The sequence below is a fragment of the Poecilia latipinna genome, unplaced genomic scaffold (genome assembly GCF_001443285.1).
Source record: "Poecilia latipinna isolate Pla-1442-1.1 unplaced genomic scaffold, P_latipinna-1.0 Scaffold927, whole genome shotgun sequence".
Lineage (NCBI taxonomy): Eukaryota > Metazoa > Chordata > Actinopteri > Cyprinodontiformes > Poeciliidae > Poecilia > Poecilia latipinna.
Window position 1 is genome coordinate 316,352 of NW_015113543.1, and position 26,128 is coordinate 342,479.

General features: G+C 39.7%; 2 protein-coding genes across 4 annotated transcripts in view; both read right to left on the minus strand.

Annotated features, from left to right (window-relative positions):
* The window catches only part of atp2a2a (ATPase sarcoplasmic/endoplasmic reticulum Ca2+ transporting 2a), a 28,120-nt gene extending 11,420 nt beyond the window's left edge, over positions 1-16,700 (minus strand). Inside the window, exons 1-8 of one of the 2 annotated variants that reach the window (XM_015049109.1) lie at positions 16,035-16,700; positions 15,130-15,147; positions 14,955-15,037; positions 11,759-11,863; positions 10,091-10,229; positions 2,073-2,153; positions 1,640-1,725; positions 680-1,144 (exon numbers count right to left, since the gene is read on the minus strand). In XM_015049109.1, the coding sequence (XP_014904595.1) occupies positions 680-1,144; positions 1,640-1,725; positions 2,073-2,153; positions 10,091-10,229; positions 11,759-11,863; positions 14,955-15,037; positions 15,130-15,147; positions 16,035-16,152 (1,095 nt within the window). In that variant the 5' untranslated portion in view covers positions 16,153-16,700. The remainder of the gene's footprint in view (positions 1-679; positions 1,145-1,639; positions 1,726-2,072; positions 2,154-10,090; positions 10,230-11,758; positions 11,864-14,954; positions 15,038-15,129; positions 15,148-16,034) is intronic. The other variant, XM_015049108.1, reaches the window with a different exon arrangement.
* A 1,984-nt stretch (positions 16,701-18,684) lies between these two features.
* ift81 (intraflagellar transport 81 homolog) overlaps positions 18,685-26,128 on the minus strand; it is a 33,545-nt gene continuing 26,101 nt past the window's right edge. Inside the window, exons 13-18 of one of the 2 annotated variants that reach the window (XM_015049111.1) lie at positions 23,265-23,354; positions 22,515-22,601; positions 22,331-22,402; positions 21,445-21,530; positions 21,133-21,178; positions 18,685-19,801 (exon numbers count right to left, since the gene is read on the minus strand). In XM_015049111.1, coding sequence (XP_014904597.1) covers positions 19,619-19,801; positions 21,133-21,178; positions 21,445-21,530; positions 22,331-22,402; positions 22,515-22,601; positions 23,265-23,354 — 564 coding nt within the window. In that variant the 3' untranslated portion in view covers positions 18,685-19,618. The remainder of the gene's footprint in view (positions 19,802-21,132; positions 21,179-21,444; positions 21,531-22,330; positions 22,403-22,514; positions 22,602-23,264; positions 23,355-26,128) is intronic. The other variant, XM_015049112.1, reaches the window with a different exon arrangement.

Consider the following 26,128-nt stretch of genomic DNA (forward strand, 5'->3'; position numbering starts at 1 on the left):
AGATCAATAATTTCTGTTCTGATTATTAATATGTTTTGAAGGGCAGTTTTGTTTACAAAGACATCAAAATCCATTTTTCTATGGTTTTGATTGTGTTTCATTTTGGATATTTATAATATGTTTCACAGTTAAAGTTTATCAGTCTGAGAGAGAAAATATGCACTCTTATGCCATTATTGATACCGCATTTGAAAATGGTCTCAAAAGAACAATATTATCGTTTACTGCAATAATTTCTGGGACAAATGTGTTATTCTGACAGACCAGCAGCAACCTACAGAACAAAAGTGATATAAAAAAATGCAAAGAAAAGGATTAAATATTACTGACAGCCAAAATGTCCTTTTCCATAATGTATGGTCAAGGAGCTGCGTGGTGTTGCTGATTAATACAGAGCGATAAACAGCAACCACAGGCTGGCCGTCTTGCTGCTTTGTGACGCAAGGTCAGTTATGCAACAGCAGCTCTGCAAGTTGTCAGCTGCGTGTAGATAAGAGGAGCAGCAGCACATTATCCGCTTGTTAAAACCCTGGATACCTGATCATAAGGAAAACTGTCTTAATTCTGACAACGTCCTCAGGCTGTAGGCAGGAAGTAAAAAGATGAAAAGACACCGATCACAGAGCTGCTTAGTAATGCACCAAGAGAGGGAGTGTGTGAGTGTTTCTGTGAGCCTCACCCTGCAGACAGACATCTGGTTGGTGGTCAAAGTGCCGGTTTTGTCCGAACAGATGACGGAGGTGCAGCCCAGGGTCTCCACAGAGGGCAGGCTGCGGACGATGGCGTTCTTCTTGGCCATGCGGCGGGTGCCCAGGGCGAGGCAAGTGGTGATCACGGCGGGGAGGCCCTCGGGGATGGCGGCGACGGCCAGCGCCACGGCGATCTTGAAATAGTAGACCGCCCCGCGGATCCAGGAGCCGCCGTGGACGGGGTCGTTGAAGTGGCCGATGTTGATGATCCACACAGCGATGCAGATGAGGGTGATGACCTTAGAGAGCTGCTGGCCGAACTCGTCCAGCTTCTGCTGCAGCGGCGTCTTCTCCTGCTCCGTGGCCGCCATCTCGTCGCGGATCTTCCCGATCTCCGTGTTGACGCCCGTGGCCACGACAACGCCCACGGCCTTCCCGGCGGCGATGTTGGTGCCCTGAAACAGCGGGTCACACACACACCTGTTAGCGTTACACACACCTTGAAACGACAAAACAATCTATATATGTGCTACAAAGTTTTTACGAAAATGTTTTAAAGAAAGTAAGACTTGACAATAAATCAATAGCAACGTATGTGATAGACACATGAACAATATCAATAGATAATACGTCTGAACTACACTGCATTCTGGGGGACGTATGCAGAGGAAAGGCTTCAGCCGCTCAAGCTCTCATGACAAACTAAACTAACTCGCTCACTCTTTGGTTGCCTAGCAACAACCTGTTGAGTAACATGCACAGCAGCACATTCATGTTTGCCATTGAGCCTCATAACAAAGGAAAACTGTGACTAAAACAGGAAAAGCCATGCATATTTAAAACAAAAAAACAAACCAATAATTATCAATATCGACTGATATGAACGCTTTTAACATGATTTCAGCTGCATCGCCCAGCCCTAGAAGAAAGTAGAGTAGATTTTGTCTTACAGAGAAGAGCATGTTCTTTTTGTCTTGATTGACGGCTCGAGGGTCCGGGACGGGGTCGGTGTGCTTGATGACAGACACAGATTCACCTACGAGGAAAACACAGAACAAAAAAGGGTTTCTTCAATTGAGAATGTTGCTTACTTTGTTGATGTATGGCTTTTGACTAAAATGTGATTAACTCAACAAAAAAAATTTTGATTGTCACTAGATTTTATATATTTGTTTTAAATTCTTGTGCTAATACCATAAGAATGTGGCGTTTTTCCTAAAGGTTGTCAGGGAACTGCTCTGTCGCCAAGCAGACAGTGAACTACTCTTTAATCACTTCATAGTAATGCAAAAGGTAAAACAAAACAGAAGTAATAAAAGCAACAGCGCTGTGAGGTAGAACTGAATAAAAAGTGTTTGGCGTCTGCCATGTTGTGAGCCTCACCTGTCAGGATGGACTGGTCTACCCTCAGAGTCGTTGACTTGATTGAACAGATGCGGATGTCAGCAGGCACTTTGTCTCCAACTACAACCAGACATGGCCCAGTTAGAGAGAGTACACAAACAAATAAGACAGAAACATAATCAGAACAATGGCATTAAACTGATTCATAGAGGGCTGGGGCTGCAGCCTTTGCATATCAGTGATATATTTTATCACCAGCTGAGTAGCTCCTCATCGCGTTCCTAGTAAGGGCTGTCTTTGTGTGTCTTGGCCAAATGAAGGCTGAACAAATGAGATGCCTGTGCTGTGAAGGCAATTACTTAGCTTTGCTGTAACTGGAATGATAAAGTGCCGCTCATTACAAAATGTTTGCTGTGCCACCCAACAGGAAAACAGTGCAGCAATCACTGACAGGAGAAGAAAGGGAGAACCAGAGAGAGAGAGAGAGAGAGAGAGAGGAGAAAAAAGAAGGAAATGAAGAACTTGTGAGCCATAAAAGGCCAGTCTCAAAGGAAAAGGCCCATCTTGATGCGACGGAATTGCTGTGACCCAATTCAACATCCTAATGGTACATAAAAGGCGTGGAAATTGGGGAAATGGTTCACGGTATGGCACAGTTCCACAGGCAAAATCCACATATAGACCTAGGAACTGTGTCAGAGTATCACAAAACATCCTACAACAATAGTAGAGTAAGAATCAAGGAAACAACAGCCACAAATAACAAATTTTCTAAAGATATCAAAACAAAGGGAGTTGAAACTCTTGCTTCTAACTCATTTGTCATCAAGACAGCATCATTCCTTGTGTTTCCCTCAAGTTAACTTTTTTTAAAGGGGCAGTAGTATGTAAAATGTTCTTTTATTCTCCATGGCAAAACACCTGGTTGCACCTAGCACCACCTTCTAGACCAGGGGTGCCCAAAGTGGGTCCTCGAGGGCCGGCATCCTGCACGTTTTAGTTCTCTCCCTGGTGGGAGTAACAACCATTTCAGCATGTCAATGTTCTTCTTAGGCCTTCTAATGAGCCATCATTTGATCCAGCTGTATTAAACCAGGGAGAGAACTAAAACATACAGGATGCCGGCCCTCGAGGACCGTCTTTGGACACCCCTGTTCTAGACGCAGCTTTTGCAGTTGCAGTTTCCAAGCTTTCACCTCACAGAGCAGCCTTCCCCACTCAGCTCCTTCAGACTAGCCAGCAGCAATTAGTAAATACCTGGTAGAACTGAGTTCATTATACAAGCTACTTCTAAGTGCAATGCTGGTAAAAAAAAATGTTAAAGGGTTAAAAGAGGAGCCAAAGTAAAGCAGTACTACATTACTTTTACTCAAGTAAAATAAAAAGTATCTTTCCATGAAATTACTCAAGTAAGAGTAAAAAAGTACTTAGTAAAAATATTACTCAAGTTCTAATCATAAAATCTGATTCAATACTTTAAAATGCTGACATCAAACAACAAAATTTTGTCATCTTATAGACTAAAATAAAAATATTACTATAAATACAAAAAACGTTCAGGCAGAACACTTTTTCAAACCACGTTCTCTCTACATAAAATTAATATTTACAGTAGGTAATTTAGAACAGATTATTTTTAAGTGGCAATATGCAGTGTTTACTCTATCTTAGTCCTCAAATGCTACAACAGGCTGAGCTGCTATAAAACAACACTAGAACAACAAGCTGGTGTAAAAGCAACACTGAGTATGAACACTGTTACAAAGCAGAGTCGTGAACAGTTGTTTAGTTAGATCAGCATTCTTTTCTTCAGTGCCACTTTTAACGATTGTGACTAGACTGCACCTTACAGATCGATCAACATATACTATTCATTGCCAGGAGGCAGAGAGGGTAATATTTAAAATCAAACTACAAGTCACGCATTTTTTAGCTTCACATTTGTTTGCTGTGGGTGCTATCTTTAACAACCAGGTTCTATTTAAAGTGGCAGTATTATATGTTTTGCAGTCACATGGTATCATTTTATAATACGATTAAGTGACTATGTTACCCTTAGTCATAGTAAAATCGCAATATATATCAAATGCAACTTAAAAGAAATTTGACTTCATAATTTAATGCGTTGAAATTGGGCCTCTGTCTCTTTAAGAACTTCCTGCTCTTTCTGAAACTCCGCCTTTAAGAAGTCATCACCACGTTTATTCTATTAACCCTTTAACGTTTTGAGCTCAGCAGATGCACAGTTCCACCAGATGTTTGCTAATTGCTGCTGGCTAGTCTGAAGGAGCAGAGAGGAGGCATCTCCTGTGACAACCAGCTGAATGGTTGCCATGGGAGATTAAAGGATTTCTCAAACACAGATGAAAGAATCAAGGCAACACTCCAGGTATATTTTTTACATCACAACATGATGTAAAGCTCAAAACAGCTGATTTTATTTAATACGGTACCTTTAAAAAGAAAGAATTAACTTGAGGGACACAAAAGGAACGATGTGCTGTTTTGATGGAGAGAGTGAACAGAATGAGTGGAAAGGAAAAGAGTCATACAGTGAATCGGGCTTTATCTGTGGCTATTGTTTCATTTTTTAATGTTTTATATCACAGGAACCAAATGTACAAATACATCTCACACAGATGACCAAAGAAGTAGGAAGTGACACATTCTACTTCTTTTTTTTTGTTGTAATTTTTGATTGCATGCACCTTGTTAAAAATCTGCGACTCTATTAAAAGCCAGAAGTGTCCAGAACGTCCCACTGCAGACCTGCATTCATGACGCATGTGTATATCCTTTGTCCTTCTATGTCAACATCCTCTTTGGTTGCTGTCCAAGCATCTTGTGCTGGTTTATATCTGCTTGCCAATGCATCTCTGACTCCAGCAATTGCAGACATGCTGAACTGAGTTCACACCTGGTGATGCATTAAGTGCGTTGCGACTCCCCAAGGTGCTTTTTAAACAGACCTTTAAATAGCAGGTGAGGCTGAGACTGAAGGCGTCCAGCTTTGAGTGGCAGCTGCACCTGCTGTATGTTAGGGGCGACAGCGGTCCAGGCTTCCTCAGAGACAGCCTGGAGGCTCCATGTGCCGATGGCGGCTGAACAAAGGCTGTCACGTTGAGTGGGCCGTTTCACATCAACAGGCTTCCCAACACATGTCCCACTGACTAAATCATCGGCTCCATTTATGTGTGTGCGAAAGGCGTGATTCAAACTCAGAAATCAACAGTGTTTGAGAAATGCAAATGACAAGTCAATAAAGCGAGGAAACCTAAACGTGTCTGCAAACGTGTTGTTTTACAAGTTCGTTTCACTGTGACCGTTCAGCCTCGACTCCGGACACCAGTGTTCGTTTCCCCTGGCAACAGCGCTAGCAGAAGCGTGATGTTTAGTTAACAGTTTGCTGATGGGAAAGATAAATCAATATTTAACAGGTCGCTGGTTTCTTGGCTCCCTGTTGCTAATGTAAACTCGTCAGCTTTAACAAGGGGTTAGTTCTCTTATAAAAGCATCGTCTCTGCATTGTTTTCTCAGGATTTCAGTTTTCTGTCATAAAACAGCAGCAGATAGCTGCCACATGATGCAACATAATGCTGTTTCCGTTACCAGGGGCAACCAGATACATTTTTTTCGAGAGCAGATTAGTTACTTTTGTATTGCTTAGTCCGTAGCTATTAAAATTCTTCGCACATTTTTATTTAAATAGGTTACGATTGATTGTACAAATTTTTCTGGTGCCCTCATGGGTGCTGCTTGTCTGAAATCAAAAATACATTTAACACAGTACACACACTTTGTCACTGATCTCCACTACACTGGTTAGACATTAAAAGACATAAACTATAAAAAATAAACAATACAATTATTTTCTTTAAGTATGAAAAAAAAATGTTATTGCCTAAAATGTAACAACACAGCATTGTTGCTTCAAACATCAACACTGACTAATTTTTACATGAACTGATAAAAAAGCAAAATGTGATTTATAAGACTTTTTTATCTTTTATAGAATTTGAACCAGGTGAAGCTGTAACTATATCATTGACAAGTTTTTATAGAACATATCTACAGTTCTTTTTTTTAATCTTAAATGCAAAATGTATATATTTTTTGCACATTTTTGGTGTGTGTGTTGTTTCATCAAATTGCTTTTTTTAGTCTGTACACTCCAATTAAAGCTTAACTGATTACTAAATTAGTTGATGATTACTTCAATAATCGATTCATCATGATTGATCCGATTAATCGGTTAAGTCCTACACAATTAGGATGCAATAAATGACACTTGGTTAGAGTATTTCCTAATTAGGTGATTTCTGAAGGAATCTGGATGTTATTAAGGGTATTTGTGTAAAAGGGGCTGAATAGCAAAGCAATCCACACTTTAGATTTTTGTTTGCAAAAATACTCACATTTGCATAAAATCCCTACTAAATATTTAAAGTGGTGTGTGGAAGATGAATCAGCTGCAGCTGCATTAAATTGCCAACATGAAGACGCTTCGATCGATGGAAGTACAGATGCGCTAACAGCAGGCTGGAGGACTGCATTCCTCTCATGTTCCAAGTGTGTGCCTCCTCTCTTCAGACTGACATTTCAGCATCTAGACTGTCACCGGAGAGCATAGCACGGATTCCCAGCAGTCACCACGGTACAAAGAGCTAACGAGACTTGTGCGGCCGGCGGACCGGTTGTGGTAAAGAATCTGTATACATCTAAACGTCAGAGAATTACTGCTGTGAACATCATAACATTCCCATAACACTTTGCATTTACAGTAAACATTAAACACATGATGAAAATTTCTATCCACACTATATACAATCCTACTGAACCAAGCTGCGGTTCTGCAGATCGGTCAGAGCCAGATGAGAAGCTCCGCCTCGCCTCCGTCTGCACCTCTGACCCCCTGAGGTTGTGTTCCTGTCCGTCTCCCCAGTCGGGGTAAATGAGAGTGCTTCTGTCTTGCTGACAAGTGGGAACCTTTGGCCAAAAGACCATCCCTCGGTGACAACGGACACTTGCCAGACCCCAGTAAATGCCACATACTCTCCATGGTGTCTGGAATCTCAGCGGCGGGTGCTGATGGGTACAGTAACTGCAGAGCACAGAGCCCAGCGGGGTGGAACGGTTATCTGCAGAAGTGCTTCCCTATAAGGTCATCGCTCTCTCTCCAACTCTCTGTCCGGTAGAACAGGAGCGCTCCTCTCTCACACACATACACACACAATCGAACTCCACAACAAGAACATCCAAATTTGCAAGCCCTCAAAACCAAACAGTAAACTGGCAGCTGACAGAGTGCACTGTTATGACAAGGACTTAAATCCAAACAGAGCTTGTAAACTAACTTTATTAGCCTTGTCATAAAACCATAAACTATTATTTATGGCAAATCTTTAAATAATCACTCCTACTGATATATAAAAAAAATGCAGAGAATACAATCACCAATTTTGTTGCATAAATAAATGAAATGGGTTGACATTGATCAAGGTCTGAATGAAAACTTTAACAGTGAAGCTGTGTTCAGGCATGAGAAAATGGAAATGCTGAAAGCAGCAGCTGGGAGATGCAGGACGGGCTTTCTGGCTGTTCTTCCCACAGAAGAGGAAGCCACGGAGGACTCATCTCTGCGTCCTCCGTCTCAGCCACCCGGCCAGCTTTTGCATCATCATCACACTCCGCCTCCACATGGCACGGGTCACTTTGAAGCTCGGCTAGGGGAGGGCAGAGGGGAATAGTAGGACGGGAGCCATTGTAAGAGATATGAGGAGGATTTAGAATGCATGTACAACTGACGAGTTTGTCCCGACTGCGGGATAAACGTCCGCTCTTTGCTGCCTGCTGGGACGCTCTTTTTAAGAAAGCCTCGTGCTGCTGACAGAGCAGCATCCCGCTGCTTTCATCAAGAGCTTTCTGCAGGAGGAGAGGGCGCGTCTCACTACTAGCTACAAATGTCCGCAAAACATTGTAAATATTAAGCTAATGTTTAAAAAAAAAGTTCCATGTGCAGTGTTTCCATTTAATAAGAAAAGCAAAAAAAAAAAGTCTTTCCACTAAAGTTTCGCGAAATACATACATTTCGATACTGCTGAAAAACCACCCAATTTTACCGCAGCAACTTGTTCTGGAAAAAAGTTTGATTTTTTGTCCAAAATTGGTGTGATATGCAATTATATTTATTTTCATAATTCTAACATGCAATTTTATGGTCAACAGCTACTGGCTCTCTTTCCATCAATGTTTTTATGCACATTTTAAAGTATCTCATTAGAAAAGATGTACTGAAACAGCAAAATTCGAAAAACTTTACATTTGTTTCAGGTCGTTTTTGGATTTTCCAAACAGAAAATGAATGCACAAAAGGGGAGATGGAAACACATTTGCCAAAAAGTGAATTTTCACAATAGTGGATTTGTGCTTTACCAGAGGCAGGAAACTCAAGAGAAATTTCTACATTGTTTTTCATAATGACAATCGATTTTATTTATAATCCCCTTCATATCTCAAGCTGAAATCTCAAAGGGAACATTCACACGGTGATGATGGAGAGCTACTGGATCATAGCTACAGCTGTCCTGGGGCAGGCAGACAGAAGGCAGACTGCCATTTTCCCCCATGGGCCTTTCTGACCAACACAAGCAGGCAAGGTGGGTGAATCGTCTTCTCCAGGGACAGAAACGATGAGGGTAGGCAGATCGAACTATCGATCCACCGATTGCTGAGTGAACTCTTACCGTCATTGCTGGTTGATCCGCTTCAAAACCCGTAGATGGAAATCCTAAATGACCTGTACTTGTATAGCACTCCTTCAAGTCCAGAGGAACCCAACACCCTTCACACATTTATTCACCTACCATTGTTGCCACCATCGCCTACTCTCTATGTCTCTCTTTAAGTTTGAACCAAACATTTAAGCGGTCAGTTTCTTTTTAACAGAGAAAATCCCAAACATTAAGACCAGGACTGACTCCATTTGTCCCTGTCAAGGTTAGCATGAAGTCCCTCTGTTGCTATATTCCATGATCAGGAGAGGCTCAGGGTGGGACCAGGCACCTGTCATTTTCATGACTGTCACTGCCTCTATAAATACAGCATTCCATAATCTAAACAGCCAATGATGGCTAAAAATAAAACCTTTTGTTATCCACACAAACTGTGACCATCGCTTCATCGACTTAGGGTCATACTGAGTACGAGATGGAGCCGCTGTTTCTGAGGACATTCCTCGGCATGCCGGTTTCCGCTCATCCCTCTGCAGAATTATATAAGTGAGTGGGCACTTTCAGAAGCAGAGCTGTACATCCTGAGGATTTTCTAGCTGCTGAAATACGCTGACTGGACCTTGAATTACTCCGGCGCTCAATTCATTGACAGCACAGTGGGAAAAATCTCACAGCGGATCCGTTGGGAGGATGCAGGAGATGAATTTAAAATAGGCGTGTGTGTGTGTGTGTAGAAATACAAACAAAAAGGACAAGGGAGTGTTAATTTTTTGTTTTACCCATCGCTTAGACACAATGGGTTAACAGGAACATCTCAAAGTACTGGTACATCACATTTGGAGGGTGAGTCACCTCTGCAGTGGCTCTTAGGCTTGGACAGACGTGAGCTTGTTGCTAAATGTAAATCGTGACCTTCGAGCAATTATAGGACTTATCTGCAGCAGAGAGAAATACGTTCAGAAACTCTCCTAAGAAAACAAAAGGTTTCTGTCTAAATATCCAGAAAAAGTTTATAATATGAAATATTTAAAAGTGGTTTTGGTCTTTTAAAGGGGCAGTATTATGCGTGCACATAGTGCCATTTTGTAGCAAAATCAAGTAACTATGTTACAAAGAGAGAGTCAAGGATTTCTCAAACATGCAAGGCAACACTGCAGGTGTGTTTTTGATGAGGGTTAAAATTATAACATAATGTAAAGCTCAAAAAAATTTATTTTACAAAGTACTGCTCCTTTAAACCTTTTCCATATTATATTAATATATAGGCTTTTGCAAGACATGAAGTCAAATGAGTTCAAGTAGAAAGAAGAATGCAGGAAAACCTACCAGCCACTTCCACAATGTCACCCGGTACAATCTCTCTGGCCTTGATCCTCTGCACCGTCTTCCTGTCCTGCCGGTACACCTTCCCCATCTCCGGCTCGTACTCTTTCAGAGCCTCGATGGCGTCCTCAGCATTGCGTTCCTGGTGAGGAAGACAAGAGTTTGGTGCGACATCTGTATTCGCTACTGATGCAAGCCACATCAACAGCTGAGGTGCCAAGCAAAAGTATTCATATCTGCAGGACTTCTTCACAAACTTTTAAACCAAGTTTATTTCACTTGGATAGACCAACATGGTAGTTCATAATTGTGAAGTTTTTTTTAACATCTTTACCACTTAGACATCTGAAAACTGTGTCAGTGCAATCTTATCTAGCTTTTGCTTGATGAGTAAACAGAGTCCACACTGTATGTAACTTACTTTTAGTATTAATCCAGATGTTTTGTGAAGGCCCCAGAGGTTTGTTAGAGAATATTGGTGAACAAACAGCATCATGAAGACCAAGAAATCTGGTCAGAGTTGATGGATGGAGCTAAATACAGCGACATTTCTTAAAGAAGACTTGCAAAAAACCAGATGCTGAGTAGGAGGTTCAACTAAACATAGAGCCAGAGCTGGAATGGTTTAGATCAAAGCAGATTTGTCTGTTAGCAAACCTTGAAAACTGATGTTCACAGAAGCTTCCCCTCCACTCTGAGTAAATGTAAATGTGCAAAACTGACAAAAGGTTTTTACTCCATTTTGTTTTTCTCATTTTTATTTGAGATCAAATTTGAATAACCATCCATATTAATAATCTCACTTAAAAAATATTCACTACTCTGTGTCGGTCTCCCACATAAAATCCGATTATAACGTGAAAAAAATCTGGAGAAGTTTTTGGGAATATGAATACATTTGTGAGCTACAGCATGTTTGTGTTCATTATGCATTTTAGTTGGTCACATTTCAGTTTTCTATAAACCTTTTCTTTTAGTCTTTTCCCAGTTTCCCTTCACCAGAATATTCATCATTATATAGCCAGGCAAACATCACTCAGAATGGCCAGCCCACACAGTTTTTTTTTATTATTCTTCAATGCGAAGCCTTTCTTTGAGACGAAAATAACTTCCAGTACACAGTGTTCATCTACAGTGCTGGTAAAATCTAACTAAAGGATGCAGACTATCGTTTCTTGCGTTAAGATGTTCTACAACAGAATTATATTTGCATCCTTGATCAAATAAACCTTTAATTACTTTCACCAGATTAGAATTTGGCCGATTATGATAACTCCATTTCACACAGATACACCTGACTTTTCAATGTTTGAAGGTAGACAGTAAACTCTCTCATATAAGTCATTAAAAATCATGCCGCTAATATCATCCTCCAACTACTTCCTGTCGTCTTTTTATTTGTGTTTTGCGTCAGTGGCAGCATCCGGTTGTTGATTATTTGACTTGTGTGATGTGAACAAAAAGTGTTTGTTTTTGCAGTTTTGCAAAGTTAACCAGTTGAAAAAAAAAAACCACCTCATCCCACTCTTAATTTTTTTTATCGACAAACATGCTTTATTTCAAACTGGCATGTTTCCATTAAGCAAACTTATTTTAGAAATAATGCAATCATGTGGTGAATGGAAACGCAGCTGTTTAAAGAGCTTTCCAGTGTCTGACGCGTCGTCTCACCTGCCACACTCCAACGATGGCGTTAGCGATGAGAATAAGTAAAATTACAAAAGGCTCCACAAACGCTGTGATTGTTTCTTCTCCCTCCTCGAACCACGCCAGGACCTGAAAATACAATTACCTGAAATTAGCTGAAAAGGTTTTTGGAGACTTTCACCAAAGTACATCTAAGAAATACACTAATTCTGACCCTAATACTACGGGCTTTCATACACGGTACAGGCATGAATCTGCCTGAAAAGAAGAAGAAAAAAAAAAGCCCATGTGTGTTGACCTGCAAGCTCATTAAGCCCATTAAAACCTGCACCAGAGTGTTGTGTGTCATCGGGTCGTAATGACTTAATTAGGTGTTCCTGTAAAAGAAACAGCTCTAAAAGTATCCTGTGCGTCACAAGTTATTAGCTCATTTTCCATAATGTAATGAAACAATCAATTTTACAAAGAGCTATGTATCTTACTGCTCAGGAAGTGAAAATTTAGAGCCTAAAAGTTTACAAAAGATGTCTGTGTCTTCGCGACGCCCAACAGAGAACAGCCGGCAGTGAAACATTTTGCTTTTGAAACTGGAACAGTTTGCCACAATAAGTGTTGACAGAGATGCTAAAAGAACCGCTGGAATGAGTCGTGTTTTTTTCTCTCAGATGGTTTGGATGTTCAAGGCCTCTCTCCCAGGTGGTGCTGTGCACTGTTCGTCAGCTGGCTGAGTGAAGGCTGTTACACTTTCCTTTCTGTACCATTGTGTAATCTGCCCAACACTCTACATGAGCATGTAAGTATCCTGTGTGGGCATATCGTACCAAATGTAGCATCCAATCAGCCCTTTGTAATTTCGTTATGTCATGAAACTTAAGATGATGCATTAGGTGAGTTTTTGTACTTTTAAATGTGCTTTTTGTGATTTTAAAAGTATCACACAAAGTGGTCTTAGTTCATCATCCAGGCACAGTGTTATGTTAGTATTTAACCAGAGGTTTAACTAATCTTTAAAGCAAACCTTAAACTTATTTATTAAATCTGGCTTTGAGTTGACATTTACTTAGCTGTTGCCATATTACATTGTCTGTTTTATTTATTTAGTAAGTCTATCAAATTTTATATTCTTATGTATTTGATTTACATATATATTTTGCTATTGATTTACATTTCATACATTTCTGTGTTTACAGTTTATGTATTATCCTGGAAAACTGGATTTCTGATACGATTTTAATTGGTTCTAATGTTTCCTCTGCATTTTCTCACTTCTCTGTACTCTATCATTTTATAAGTATTTCACGTTTTTTGCACTTATTTTGATCAAACTGAGATTTTTTTATTTCCAATTGTTCTTAATCTCTGTTCAGCAGTTTGCGTTGCATTTCTGAAAAAGGCTACACAAATAAAGTTTGATTGAGTCAATCTTTTAGCACTATCAGGAATAACTGGTTCTTGTTTCTATCCAATTAAAGTTATTAGGTCATGTAATATACTCTTTATGTATTAAACTGTGCAATTTTTATTTCTAAATGCCTAAAACAAATACATCTGCTGTAGCTGAGTGGATATGTAACTATAACTACTCTATAAATATAATAATTGTCATAAAACAGAAACCGTCGAGGAGATTGTTGTAGTCAGCCTTTCACAACAATCAGCAACCATCTCCCGATCAACAAATCCACAAAGTAACTATCCGATTAATCCGCAAATTTACAAAATATTCAGAAAATATCTAATCGCTTCCAGCTATCCTTTATTTTCACAGCAAAACAAAGTCATCGTAAAACGACTGAAAACTTTTAAAGGACGATTCAGGAACGCTGCTGTAGGAGTGGGCTGATGACGGTCAAAGTGTCTAAACTGGTCTGAGGTGAAGTGCACATGGATGTGTGCATTAGCTGAATGGAGAGCCCTCCCTGAGTAGTGAGAGTCCAAATTTGGTCTGGAGTGGTGTTCTGTTCCCCTGTCAGACAGCAGCCACCGACACCTCTGTATCCCCTGACAGACGCGGCGAGCTGCATATCAGCACACAGGCAGATGCAGAGGCTCGTCTATCGCTACGCAGCTTTGCTAATTGTTCATCTGGACAAATAATCACAAATAATCGCTGCAGTATTATGTAAAATTAACATTTTTGAGCTTTGTTATGTTATTCCTTCATAAAAAACATAGCTGGATTGTTGCTCTGATTCTTTCATGCATGTCTGAGAAATCTTTTAAATCTCCCGTGGCAAACATTCAGCTGTGCAAAACGTCTGGATGAACCTAGCTCAACCTTCAAGGATGAATCTCTCCCTCTGAGCTGCTGTTTCAGAGCAGACCTCCCCTCTAACTCCCCCACTCAACTCCTTCAGACTAACCACCAGTAATTAGCAACCACCTGGTGGGACTGCACATCAGCTGAGTTCATTATATGAGCTACTTCTCAGGGAAACGCTGGTAAAAAACGTTGTGAAAGGGTTAATAGAGGAGCCATGTTGAAATGACTTCCTGAAGGCGGAGTTTCAGAAAGAGCTTCTTAAAGAGGCAGAGGCCCAATTTCAATTTACTTTGTAAATCTCGAAGTAAAATGTCTTTCAAGTCATATTTCTATATAGCATTTTTATAACAACTGAAGTTAACATAGTTACTTGATTATGCTATAAAGTGGTAAAATATTCCTGGAAAAAACATAATTTTGCCCCTTCAACAGTTCATTTCTGCTTGGGAAAACATTCCTTTATGCAATCCAAGTTCCTTCGAAAGTACAAAACCAAAAAAATGAGGATTGAACCAGTTTTTACACTTTGTCATTACATAACTACTGTCCACTTGCTATTAAACACTGAAAGTCAGCAGCAGCCCAGACGAGATCAGCTTGAGTCATTCCGAAGCGGTTCTGCTTGGCGTCTCATCATTCTTACGGATCAGAGGAGCGAGGTGACAGTGACTCAGTGCTGCTACCGCTGCTGTCACCATTCCTCAGATGAGCTGCGAGCCATCTCAGCTATTTAGCTCCTTCCTAAATAAGCGTAACCCGCCGGCACAGCTATGCAAACCGAAGACGTTCACACTTCAGCGCCATGCGCCGCACTTGCATTCATCACACTGGATTTATTCAAACCCCCACCAGCAGCTGGAGCTTAATGTAAACATTTGGTTGAAGTAAGTGAAGTTAGTATGAAGGAAGTATTACATCTGATTTAAAATGTGTGATGAAACCACGGTGTAGACTTACAAAAGATATGCATGCAGCTAACAGGAGAATTCGAACGAGCAGATCTTCAAACTGTTCCAGGACGAGCTCCCATAAAGATTTCCCTGCAGACAGGAGAGTACAGTTACTAAAAAAAAAAAAAGAACAACATCGTAGGAACTTATCAGGAACAAACGTCAGAGACAAGAGCAAGTACCTTCTTCTGCCGGTAACTCTGTGTGCAGAGATGTGCGGGTTGATCCAAGCAGGGGGGAAAAAAAAAGGAGAGAGAGAAGTTGTTTCATTCATTTTTTGGGTCAAACGATAGCTGTACAACCAGTTTTACTGCAGTCATTGCTAACTTTCTAGTAATATCTGATTTTAAATCACTTAGTGTAAAACATTACGGTAAAAGGCATTCAGATTTTCCATTTGCGTAAAGGTCAGGAGGGATTTAGGAGAAGGGGAGAATGCTCTATGTGACCCCCAGGTGATATTATTATAAAGCAGCTGTTAAAGTCTGGAACAACAGAGATTAACTCTGACACATGAGGGTCACTTCAGTGACCCGGGGCTGTATGCCTGCCAGATCTCCAGCCACAAGAGATGATGTGTTGTCCTTAGATAGAAACTTTCTTAAACTACTTTGAATAATTAACTGAGCTTACTATACTGTTAGATGACGTATGTGTGATTAAATTTAAATTATGTTTTTTGTAAAATGCCCCATGATGACATTTGTTGTGAATTGGCGCTGTGTAAATAAATTAAACTGACTTTAACCATGCCATCCACACCATAATTTGGCTCTGGTTAACAGGCGCAACCTGTTTACACACCACACACAAAAAAAATTGACGACACCTTACATAAGCCACACTCTCTGTAATGACTAATTTGTTACTATGGAAATGATGGGAAACCCTGGAGGTCAGCACTGGTGACGTCAGCCAAAATCCCTTCACAGACCACCGGGTATCACCGATGATGTAGCTGACTTTTACCCCTGTACAGAACACGGAGCACGCCGCGTTCACGTTACAGTAGCATGCATGAAACGCGTCTCATTCACGGCAGCAACCAGCCTCAGCGGCAGGCTATGGGAACTAAAGCTGTTCCTACCGTTTAGGCCCCATTTCTCCTTCTGCCGCTTCACCTCGTCCAGAGAAAGTCCTGTGCTCTCATTGACGCAGAAATAACTGTAAACTTCTTCTACAGTCTTCGTGTGAGCGTTCTCCATGGCGGACGGCTCCTTCCCACTGAGCTTCACCTGAATTAGTCTGAGGAGACTCGGTGGCTCTTGGAAGCTGTCAGTACTTTTCGGAGAAATAATGAGTGTGCCAACTGAGAGCGTACATTCACTCTCGGTTAGCTACCGTCGGCAGTGTAACGTGTTCCCCCGGCTCCCTGTTAAGATTATCTGCACGCGAATGACGCTTTCTTTCTTTCTGTTTTCCTTTTTCTTTTTTTTTTTCTAGCAAAGGTGACCCGAACTTCTCCTTCTTGTCCGGGTGAAGGTTAGTGTGAGGCTCCGCTGGTCTCCGCTGTTGGTGGGGACGTATCTGCGGCAGTGCTCTGTGTTCGGGACTGCATTCGGTCCAGTCCTCCCGGTGCCGTTTCCTGCCTCACCGTGGCGCAACTCTCTGTGCTTCCACTCTGTCTTCTCAGTCTGCTTTTATGAAAGCAAGGCGCCTCTCTGCTGCCTCTCTTCCCCGTGCTGCATGTGGACTCCTATCATTGGAGGAACGCTGGCAGCTGCGTTCAAACCAGTGCCAGATGAAAGAACCCAGGAAGTCGCTGGGAAGCGCGAGGCTGGAATATCGTGTTTATTTACCGCTGCCGACTCAAATTGTTAGGATTACACGCTCAGGCTCGAGGGTTTTTTTTAACCCCTCGAGTTTTGCATGGAAGTAATAAAAAGCAAATAAACAAATCATAATAAACAAGACCCAGTTGAACAACTGTAAAAATGTTCACATGTGTCTTTCCCTGGAACAAAATATGCAAATACTTAAGCCAAACAAATCTTGTGCAAGTGTTTTTTTATGATCTTTATCATGATCTGGTAGAGAACAGTTTGCAGAAAACCCTGTTCTTTTCCGCATTTTTGTCACTTTTGATTTTATCTAATAGGCCAATACGGTATCACAAAAGTGTGAATCGACAGCAAAATGATACATTGCTGACATTTTTCTGTACATGTCATAGGTCAAATTGAGAATTTTACCATGACTTCTCGGTTGGATTTAGGTCTCTACTTTGACTAGGTCAGTGGTCTAAACCTGCATCTAAACCACTCCCGTTATTTTTGGTCAATAATGGGAGTATAAGTAGTTATACTTCTAACATTAATAGCAGTATTACAAAACTGAGAAGAGTTCTGACATATAATATAGAAAGATTTTCATTAACTATTTGCAAAAAAAAAAAAAAAAAATTACAAAAAAGTTAAATAGAAGTGTTGATGGTACAAGCATCTTTTTTTTTTCATTTCGTGCCGCTTTGGAGTTTTTTTTTTTGTTTGTTTGTTTTTTGTTTTTGGTCTTTTGGCTGTAAACAACTTATTTCCAGTGTCTTACTTTAAAAGTTTGACATTTTCTTTTAACTTTAAAATCTAAAATAAAAAACAGATTGTGGTTTCTAAATTTAAATGTTTAATTGCCTATAATAATTTTTGTTTTCCTCGGTTAATGATGCTCTCTGAGACTTTTAAATGACTACATAAGTAATATTTAGTATTCCTTTAAATAGTTTTATCGGTTTTGCAGAGCTTATGTAAAAATCTGATTGATTTAAATCATTTTAGAGAAACACAAATATAGAGCACATGTCTTTTACTTCCACACTTTACCTCACATGGAGCTTGTGATGAGTTAAAAGGAGAGTATTTATTTTTGGTTAATAAAGAAGATATTGAAAATCGACTTTTGTTTTTAGCTTTACAGCATGTTATTATGCTATTCCCTAATGAAAACATACCTGGAGTGTTGCCTTGATTCTTTCATGCCTGATTGAGAAATTCTTGAATCTCCGTGGCAACCATTCAGCTGTTCAAAACGCCTGTGTGGACTTAGCCCCGCCTTCAAGGCGCAGCTCCTCCTCAGAGCTGCAGTTTCCAAGCTTCTGCCTCACAGAGCAATATAGCTTTCCAATTCGGTTCCTTCAGACTAGCCAGCAGCAATTAGCAAATACTTGGTGGAACTGTGCGTCTGCTGGGCTCATTATAGGAGCAACTTATGAGTGAAACGGTGGTAAAAACGTTATTAAAGGATTAACAGAGGAGCCACGTTGTGATGACTTTCTGAAGTCATCACAACACGATGAAAGAGCAGGAGTTTTTAAAGAGACAGAGGCCCAATTTCAAGGTGTTAAATTATGAAGTCAAATTTCTTTAAGTCATATTTTATATATAAAGCATTTTCATAACAACTGAAGTCAACATAGTTACTCGATTGTGTTGAACGGCTCAATACTGCCACTTTAAAACTGGAATGAGCTCATGGTCGCTGTGCAGAGCATAAACATTAGGTAGAACATTGAAGTCATGTCAGAGACAGTCACTGAACAGACAAACAGCAGCTCAGACCACAGAGAGATCATTAGCTCAGGATTACGTAATGTGATCTTAACAGAGAGTATTATTTGGCAGGATCTATAAATCCAAGTTATCAACAAAAACTGTTAAAGCTGTCAATTTGTTGAACATCTAGCAGAGCATTAGGTCAATATCTCAGCTTCGTCTCGGTTCTTAATTCAGCTGCTGGATGTTTTACAGGTCTGGCGTACATCAGCTGTTAACATGTCTTAATAAGGCGGCAAGAAGTTTCGATGTGGCGGAGCAACAACAGTGTGGCGATGCCCGGTCAGACACGAACGCACACCTCATCTGTTGGATTGGAGAGCCTCTAACGCTGTCAGCAGCAGATTAAGTTTCTGTGGCAGGCAGAGTGCAACCCTGAAGCCTCCTTGCAGATAGTTGGAGTACTGTGAACACAGTGAGGCACTCAAACACTCCAAAGGTTATAGGATTTCTCCATTAGTCATAATAGAAGTTGGACAACAAAACATCAGATACTCGATCTCCTCTCGAGAGTAAAAGCTGTGAATAGTGGGCAGACCTTTTCAGAACTGCAAACTTTAATGCAGTCAAACACATATAAAACACAGTTAGGAACTAAGGATCGATAACTTGAATGTTGCTCAATGTTACCAACAATTAGAAATGGACAAAGAATTTAACAAGCACAGGAATCTCTTATCCCCCCCCCCAGTGGTCTTGATGGTCCCAGTGAAATCCAAATCTGGACCTCACAACCCCTGCACATGGTCATGCTTTGTGCTGCCAAAAATAGCTGACCGCTGTCACACCCCAAGTGCACCACTTTGTTCGCCGATATGTTTGGACACGTTTGACTGAAAGAGTATCCTTAAAGGTGTGTAAAAAGGGATTGACAAAAGAGAAACCCCTTGACCAGAGACGTGTGTCCTTTAAGATGTGGACATTGCCAGAGGTCAGAGGTCTCAAAATATAAACTATCAAGTGAAGCTCAACATCTCTGGTCCAAAACATTTAAGAGAGGGAGAATTAACTTGGCCGATTCTGGAAACAATCCAATCTTCACAATGTTTTGGCCGTGTTACAGGAGGATGAAGGATGCAAAGCTTCATCTAGCGTAGCAAATAGACAGCGTGGGAGCATCACGTCTTCAGAGGACCAGCCTGTCCTCGCCTCCCTCCTGAATGACCTGACCAATAGAAACCTGGTTCTGAGCCTTTATGAAGCACTGCCTCTTGCACTCCATCAGCTGCTCCAGGTCCCGCCACATCTGCATCTGCTCCATGTTGGCGCTGTGGTTCTCCCTCACGACCTTCTGCTCTTCACGCAGCTTCTGAAATACAAAGATAAAAATACAAAAATAAATAAATAAAAGGCATAAAGTTGTGCAAATTTAAGGTTTTAAAACCGGTGAGTAGATATTTTGTTTCAAAAGTATTTCATAGCCAAGATATCTTAACACACCTAATTAAACCTTAATAAAGTGTTCTATAATACAATTTTGTTTTTTATTTAGGTTTTAATGATAATATGGCTACAATATGTAATTTGTCTTCTTTTTCTTCAGAGGTGTAAGTGTTTGTTTAAAAAAATCCACAAATAGATTTTCTTAATTGTAGGTTTGGTCCCTGAACGTTGATTTAAAGAACACCAGCTAAAGTAGGGCTGGGCTTAAAAAAAAATAAAAAAAAATCTCAGATTTTTATTTCATACCAGATCCGATTTTATTAGATTTTTTAAAAACTTTCTTTTCTAAAAACTTTTTTACAACTGACAGAAAATATGTTTAAAAAGTGTTTTTTGTTCCAATCCCTCCTTCTGTGAGTTGTACAATGGAGTATTAGTGACAAGCTACAATAAGTTTAGCTTAATTACGAGAATTTGCTCATTATATTAGCAGAATAAAGACAGTTTTATCAGAAAAATGTCCTAAAATTATAAGAGAAAATTACTTTGATGAGAAAAAAAAATCTTGTGGAGTTATGAGGATATGACATGACCAAACTATCCCGTGTGTTTTTCTTCAAAATAAAGTCGTAAATAAATGGCTTCAGAGTTCTGCAGTCTGATGCAGATGTATTAGAAGATGAAGCATTTGATTATCTGTAAGATGGATCTCAAAGTCTAATTTTACAAGATGCTCAACAAATTTTTTATTTGTTGTGTTGCAGTCATCATAAAATTACTGCTTTATTCTTGTTATATTATAACTTTATTCTCATAATTAAAAAAAAAAAGAATCATATCATCGCTAATATTCCACCGTAGTGATGACCTGCCACCTGAATTCAGTGAAGCTGTAAAACACACTTGTTAAACAAGATGGCCGCCCTGGACAGGCTGATGTCTATGGAAACTATGGAAACCCAAGTAGTGCATTAATGAAAAAAATATAAATAATAATAAAAAATCCAGATTTTCCAAAAGTTAAATCTTCAAAAATTCAGTTAATTGATATATCGCCCAGCCCTAAATAAAAGGTAAAATTCTACACATGAAAATATCTATAGCTTGAATCTGTAAGACTCCAGCTGTGTGAGCTTTCCATAAACCTTCGTTTCCAATCTGTCAGCCTTCAGACTGTTTTTTGGCAGAATAAGGGAACATTTCCAAGAACACATTTTTTGCTTCATCTTAGTCAGCGCTTAGATCGTCTCCTCTCACCTTGCCAAGTAATTCCTGCTCTGCAATGTTCTTCATGTACACTTCCCTGCAACGAAGCAGCAGAACAAAACCAAACAAAAAAAACATAAACGGATGGGGTGAGAAAAGTCACTTTTCACCCGGTGATTTTTGTTTAGAAAAGGTGTGTCAATTCAGCTTATCTTTATTCTGAAAGGTGTGGTAATCTGACTTTCTTCTGTACAGTCAGTAGAAAGTGTCAGCAGATTAATGCTTATGTAACAAGAGTCTTAGGTAAAGAAAAACGGATGTGGTTCCGGCGAGCAGCTGGCAGGCCAAGCCCGACAGGCTCACCTGATGGTCTTCTTCTTCTCCTGTGGATCAGATGACACATAGGCCTTCATCTCTCCAGCAGCGCGCTGAATTTGCATTTCAATGATCTGCAGATGACAGAGATGCAAAGATCACCATTTTAATTGTGGCGGTGGGTGTTTGGTAGCAAAACCCCCCCCGCCACAGGTCTCTTGGAAAATGTTCCCGCTGTAGATGGAAAAATAAAATTTTAATGGGGCAGCATTATGTATTTTCCAGGCCATTCTATAGTACAATCAAGTAACTGTTACTTGATTGTTATAAAAATCCTGTATATATCAAATATGACTTAAAAGAAATTTGACTTCATAATTTAATACTTTGAAACTGGGCCTCTGTCTCTTTAGAAAACTCATACTCTTTCTGGAACTCCGCCTTCAGGAAGTCAGCACAGCATGGCTCCTGTATTAACCCTTTAACAGCATTTTACCAGCGTTTCACTAAGATGTAGATCCTATAATGAGCTCAGCTGCTGTTTGCTAATTGCTGTTGGCTAGTCTGAAGGAGCTGAGTGGGAGAGTCACAGCGGAGGGCTGCTCTGTGAGGCGGACGTTTTGAAACTGTAGCTCTGAGGGGGAGCTTTGTTCTTGAAGGCGGAGCTAGGTTAACCCAGGTGTTTTGAACAATTAATAGTTGCCATTCAGATTAAAGGATTGCTCAGACATGCATGATAGAATCAAATCAACACTCCAGGTATGTTCATTATGAACGAATAACATTATACCATGATAGAAAGAAAAAAAAAATCGATTATACATAATACTGCTCCTTTAAATCTTTCTATATTTGTTTAAGGAATGACAAAGCCAATGTGGCAAAAATTGTGTTTTTCTTCAGCAATAAACAATAATTTAGCAAAATCACTGGCCTCTGACATAGAGTTGATGTAATGGTATCGGTTTTCGTTCTGGGCCATCTCCTCCCTCAGCGCTTTCACCTCCTGTGATTTGATAAATGAGGACAATTTTCATCATAAGCAAAAAGGACGGAAAACATTTAATTCTCGCATAACCATAAGAAGCATGAACAAAAATAAGTAAAATGAACTTTACCTGTTCCAGTTTGGATCTGTTGCTCTCCAAACCAGCAGCACAACTTTCATACTGGGCCTTCTTCTCCTCATACTCTTGATTCAGCTCCTGATATGAATGCATTCCCATGGATTGGGCAAAAGAAAAGAAGGAATAAAAACCAAGAACATTACCATCAAGTAAATAGCAGGAAAACCAAGAAGTGCAGGATAATGTCTCAGCTGGTATTTTAGCAGTTTCATGTCCCACAGGCACTAACTAAATCTATTTCTGTCTTCCTGTATTAGTAGACATTAGCCAGTAAGATGAAAGAGCAATTCTGGGAACACATGTAGGAAAATCTAATCCTCTGCTCCCGCTCAGCAATGTGGGGGGGCTTTCCCATTGTGTATGTTATTCAAGGACTATGTAAATCGTCCCTAATGGACTTTATTCAGGATAACACACAATATGAGTTAAACCCCAATTTGTTTACAGAGGACGGCGTTAAAATCCCTGCATTTGTTTTTACGTTAATGACAGATTTTGCTCCGAGACATTCCAGTCCACACTAACAGCGTTAAGTGAAAAATCCTGATGCGTTGTGGTTCTGGACGGTCACATGTCTTGGTGGGATGAAATTATTACGTCCCATTCATATCCTGTTAGTCACCCAGGGGAGCTGTCAGCGACGGTCTATTTTAGTTGAAGCTTTTAGTCGGAATCTGTTGCACATAAAGGAGTGACCGAATGGTTACGGCAGCAGAACCTCGAGGTTTTTCTGACACTCACCACTCGCCGCTGTCTCAGTGACCTCAGCTCTTTAATAATTGGTGCGAGAGCGGATTTCTTCTCCACAATCATCGAGTTCAACTTCTTCACCTGAAAAAAGCATGTGGCAACAATGTAGACTGCATTACGGCACGGAAAACGTGATAAATCTTAAAGACATCTTAAAAAATAGACAAAGAGCGAAGGGAGGGGGAAAAACAGAGCATAACTCAAATTGAAGGCCTTTTAAGATCTTTTAAAGACCATTATGAATGAAATTTAAGACCTCTAAATGTGCAAAAGAAAATTGCACAACTTATGTAGTAATTAGTCCAAGCTTTTTAGCACAGAATGAACGTAGCATCGTACGGGTTGGCATCTGAAGTGAGCCAGTGGCGAACACAAACGACATCCAGCCAACTAGTAATAAATTCACACTTAACAATACATGCAAAAAAAACAACAAGCTAGCTAGCTTGCAAGGGTGCACTAGCAGCTGGTTAGCCTTTACTGCCTCAAGTCACAGAACGCAGTGTGCAGCTCAAACACTTGCCTGACATTCCAGTAAAACTACATCAAATATTCTAAATTAAATAGTCCTGCAATAACAAAAATGTAAGACCTGTGATTGACAAATTTCAGGTTAACTTACATTTTTCACATGAATTTAAGACATTTCAAGGCCTCAATTTTAGGTAAATGAATTTAAGACTTTTTAAGGGTGCGTGGACACCCTGCGGTCACAAAGCCACACACTGCCAAATCAACATGGACCCATGTAAGAGGAGAATAATATGTTAATACGTTTGTTGTCAGGCTATTCCTTCACCACATGAGCTGTGTGTTTGAGGCCATTGTTATATCTTTTATTATGAGGTCTTTAACCTTTCAATAGGACCTTTTGGCTAAAAGACAACTACAAAACATTGACAGAGTGGATGATGTTCTTGGAGTTGAATACTTTTTCTTTGTTTACGCCAAATTGTGGCAACCTTGTTGTAGCTAAGCAATTCATTTTTTGAGTCATCTAACCACAAAACAGAAAGTCTCTGCCAAAATCAAGTTTTTAAAAAGGTCAAACGGGATTTTCTGTACCTTACTCAGAGGAGTTTTCACCTCAGTCTGCTGTTTATCACCTTCTGAATGAATGAAAACAGCTGTTCCTGACTGATTGAAGGTAATTAGAATTCATTAAACTCAGGATTTCTCCCAGAAAACTTGCTAAGCCCGGTGGTCGGGGTGCTGAGGCGGCCCACCGTGTTTTTGTATTAAAAGATGTTAAATTGACAGGAAATTTAATATTACTGGGTAACTACATATGTTACAGGAAGACATTGTCAGTGACATGCTATTTAAATCCACATCTATAGAATTTCAAAAACAACAAATCTAAAAAAATACAATTAAAATAAATATGAATTATTTGCACTTCTGCTAAATCCAAATTAAGTCAGCCACTCCTGAAGGACCCCCAGGCCCTATGGGGCCCCATAAATGCTAATATTTTAACACAGACCACAGATATAGAAATGTAACTAACAATTGTTTATTGAGAATATAAATGCTGCTGAATTTTATTGAATGGTATGCATAGATAAATTAAAAGATTTTAAATTGCTTAACATTTAAATTTAAGATTTTAAGGAGCTAGAAAGGTTCATTTGCAACAGTCTAAAGAACAATCTTCATAGTTAGATTGTTTTGTTACCATAGCTACAATCTTATTCCTCTCAGTTTAACCTTTGAGTTTGAGCTCTGTTTGTTCACAAATACATTTCAGTAAATTATAACGATAAATGATTGCTGTTGAGGTTGGATAATGAAACTCTCATAAATCTCTCAGATTTCTCTAAATTTGTGTTGAAATGCTGTTAGTGGTGCTGGAGAGGCCCCTAAATCAAAGTCATCCAGAAATAATTAGTAAAATGCTCAGTGCAGCAAAGACATTTTCAGTAAAAAAAAAAAAAAAAAAAAAAAGCAACAAAAGATTACTTTGAATCTGAATCAGTCAGGATTCTGAATTATTTCGGACTCACTTTAAGAACCAAACACTTCTTCACAACAATTCTAAAGAAACTGCTGCTGAAGGTAAGTCCCGTTTAAATTAAAATAGGACTCTAAGTGAGTGTAGCAGCTTTTTATTGTTGATGTCTGTATCCAATGTGAGAAAAACTCCAATGGTCTACATAGAAGTTGCCCTCTAGCTTGTTGCGACAAGTCGAAACATGAAACACTTACGCAGTGAGCCAGCATGCACCACTACACCACAGCTCTGGAACTGAAGCAGCCAAATATCCAGCTGTTTATTTTGTTAGTTCTACATGTGCTACTCACATGGTATCAATCCTATCTGCACGGTAAAAAAAAGAAGAAAAAATGTAAAAAGAGTGACGACGACGATGTTGGTTCCAGTCTAACAGGTCACAACCGCAGTAATAAAGTGAAGTTGCTTATTTCGAGCAAAGCCCTCAAGCAGTACTAATACCTTTTGAAAATGTTCCTTTCACATTTTTAATTCTGCACAACTTTGTATCACATGAAATCTTAATATAATATAGTGAAGCTGAGCAAATGTGAACAAGTTCAAAGGGTATGAATACCTTTGTAACTGAGTAGATGGCAGAAATAAACAATCCCCCACATTTACTTCCCCTTTATGTTAGCTATACTGTCTGCTTTAGTCTGAAAAAATGGCAGCCAGAACTCAAAGCTCAAACATATGACATGTCTATTCTTTAGTTTTCTTCCAAAGTGACAAACCTGCACACTAGTGGTTTTGTTCCACCTCTGATTATCAATAGTAACTGTATCACACTTTAAAATGTATATGCTGTCCTTAAATTATGATAAAGTATTTGTTTTTGAATGACTTTTGATATTAATAA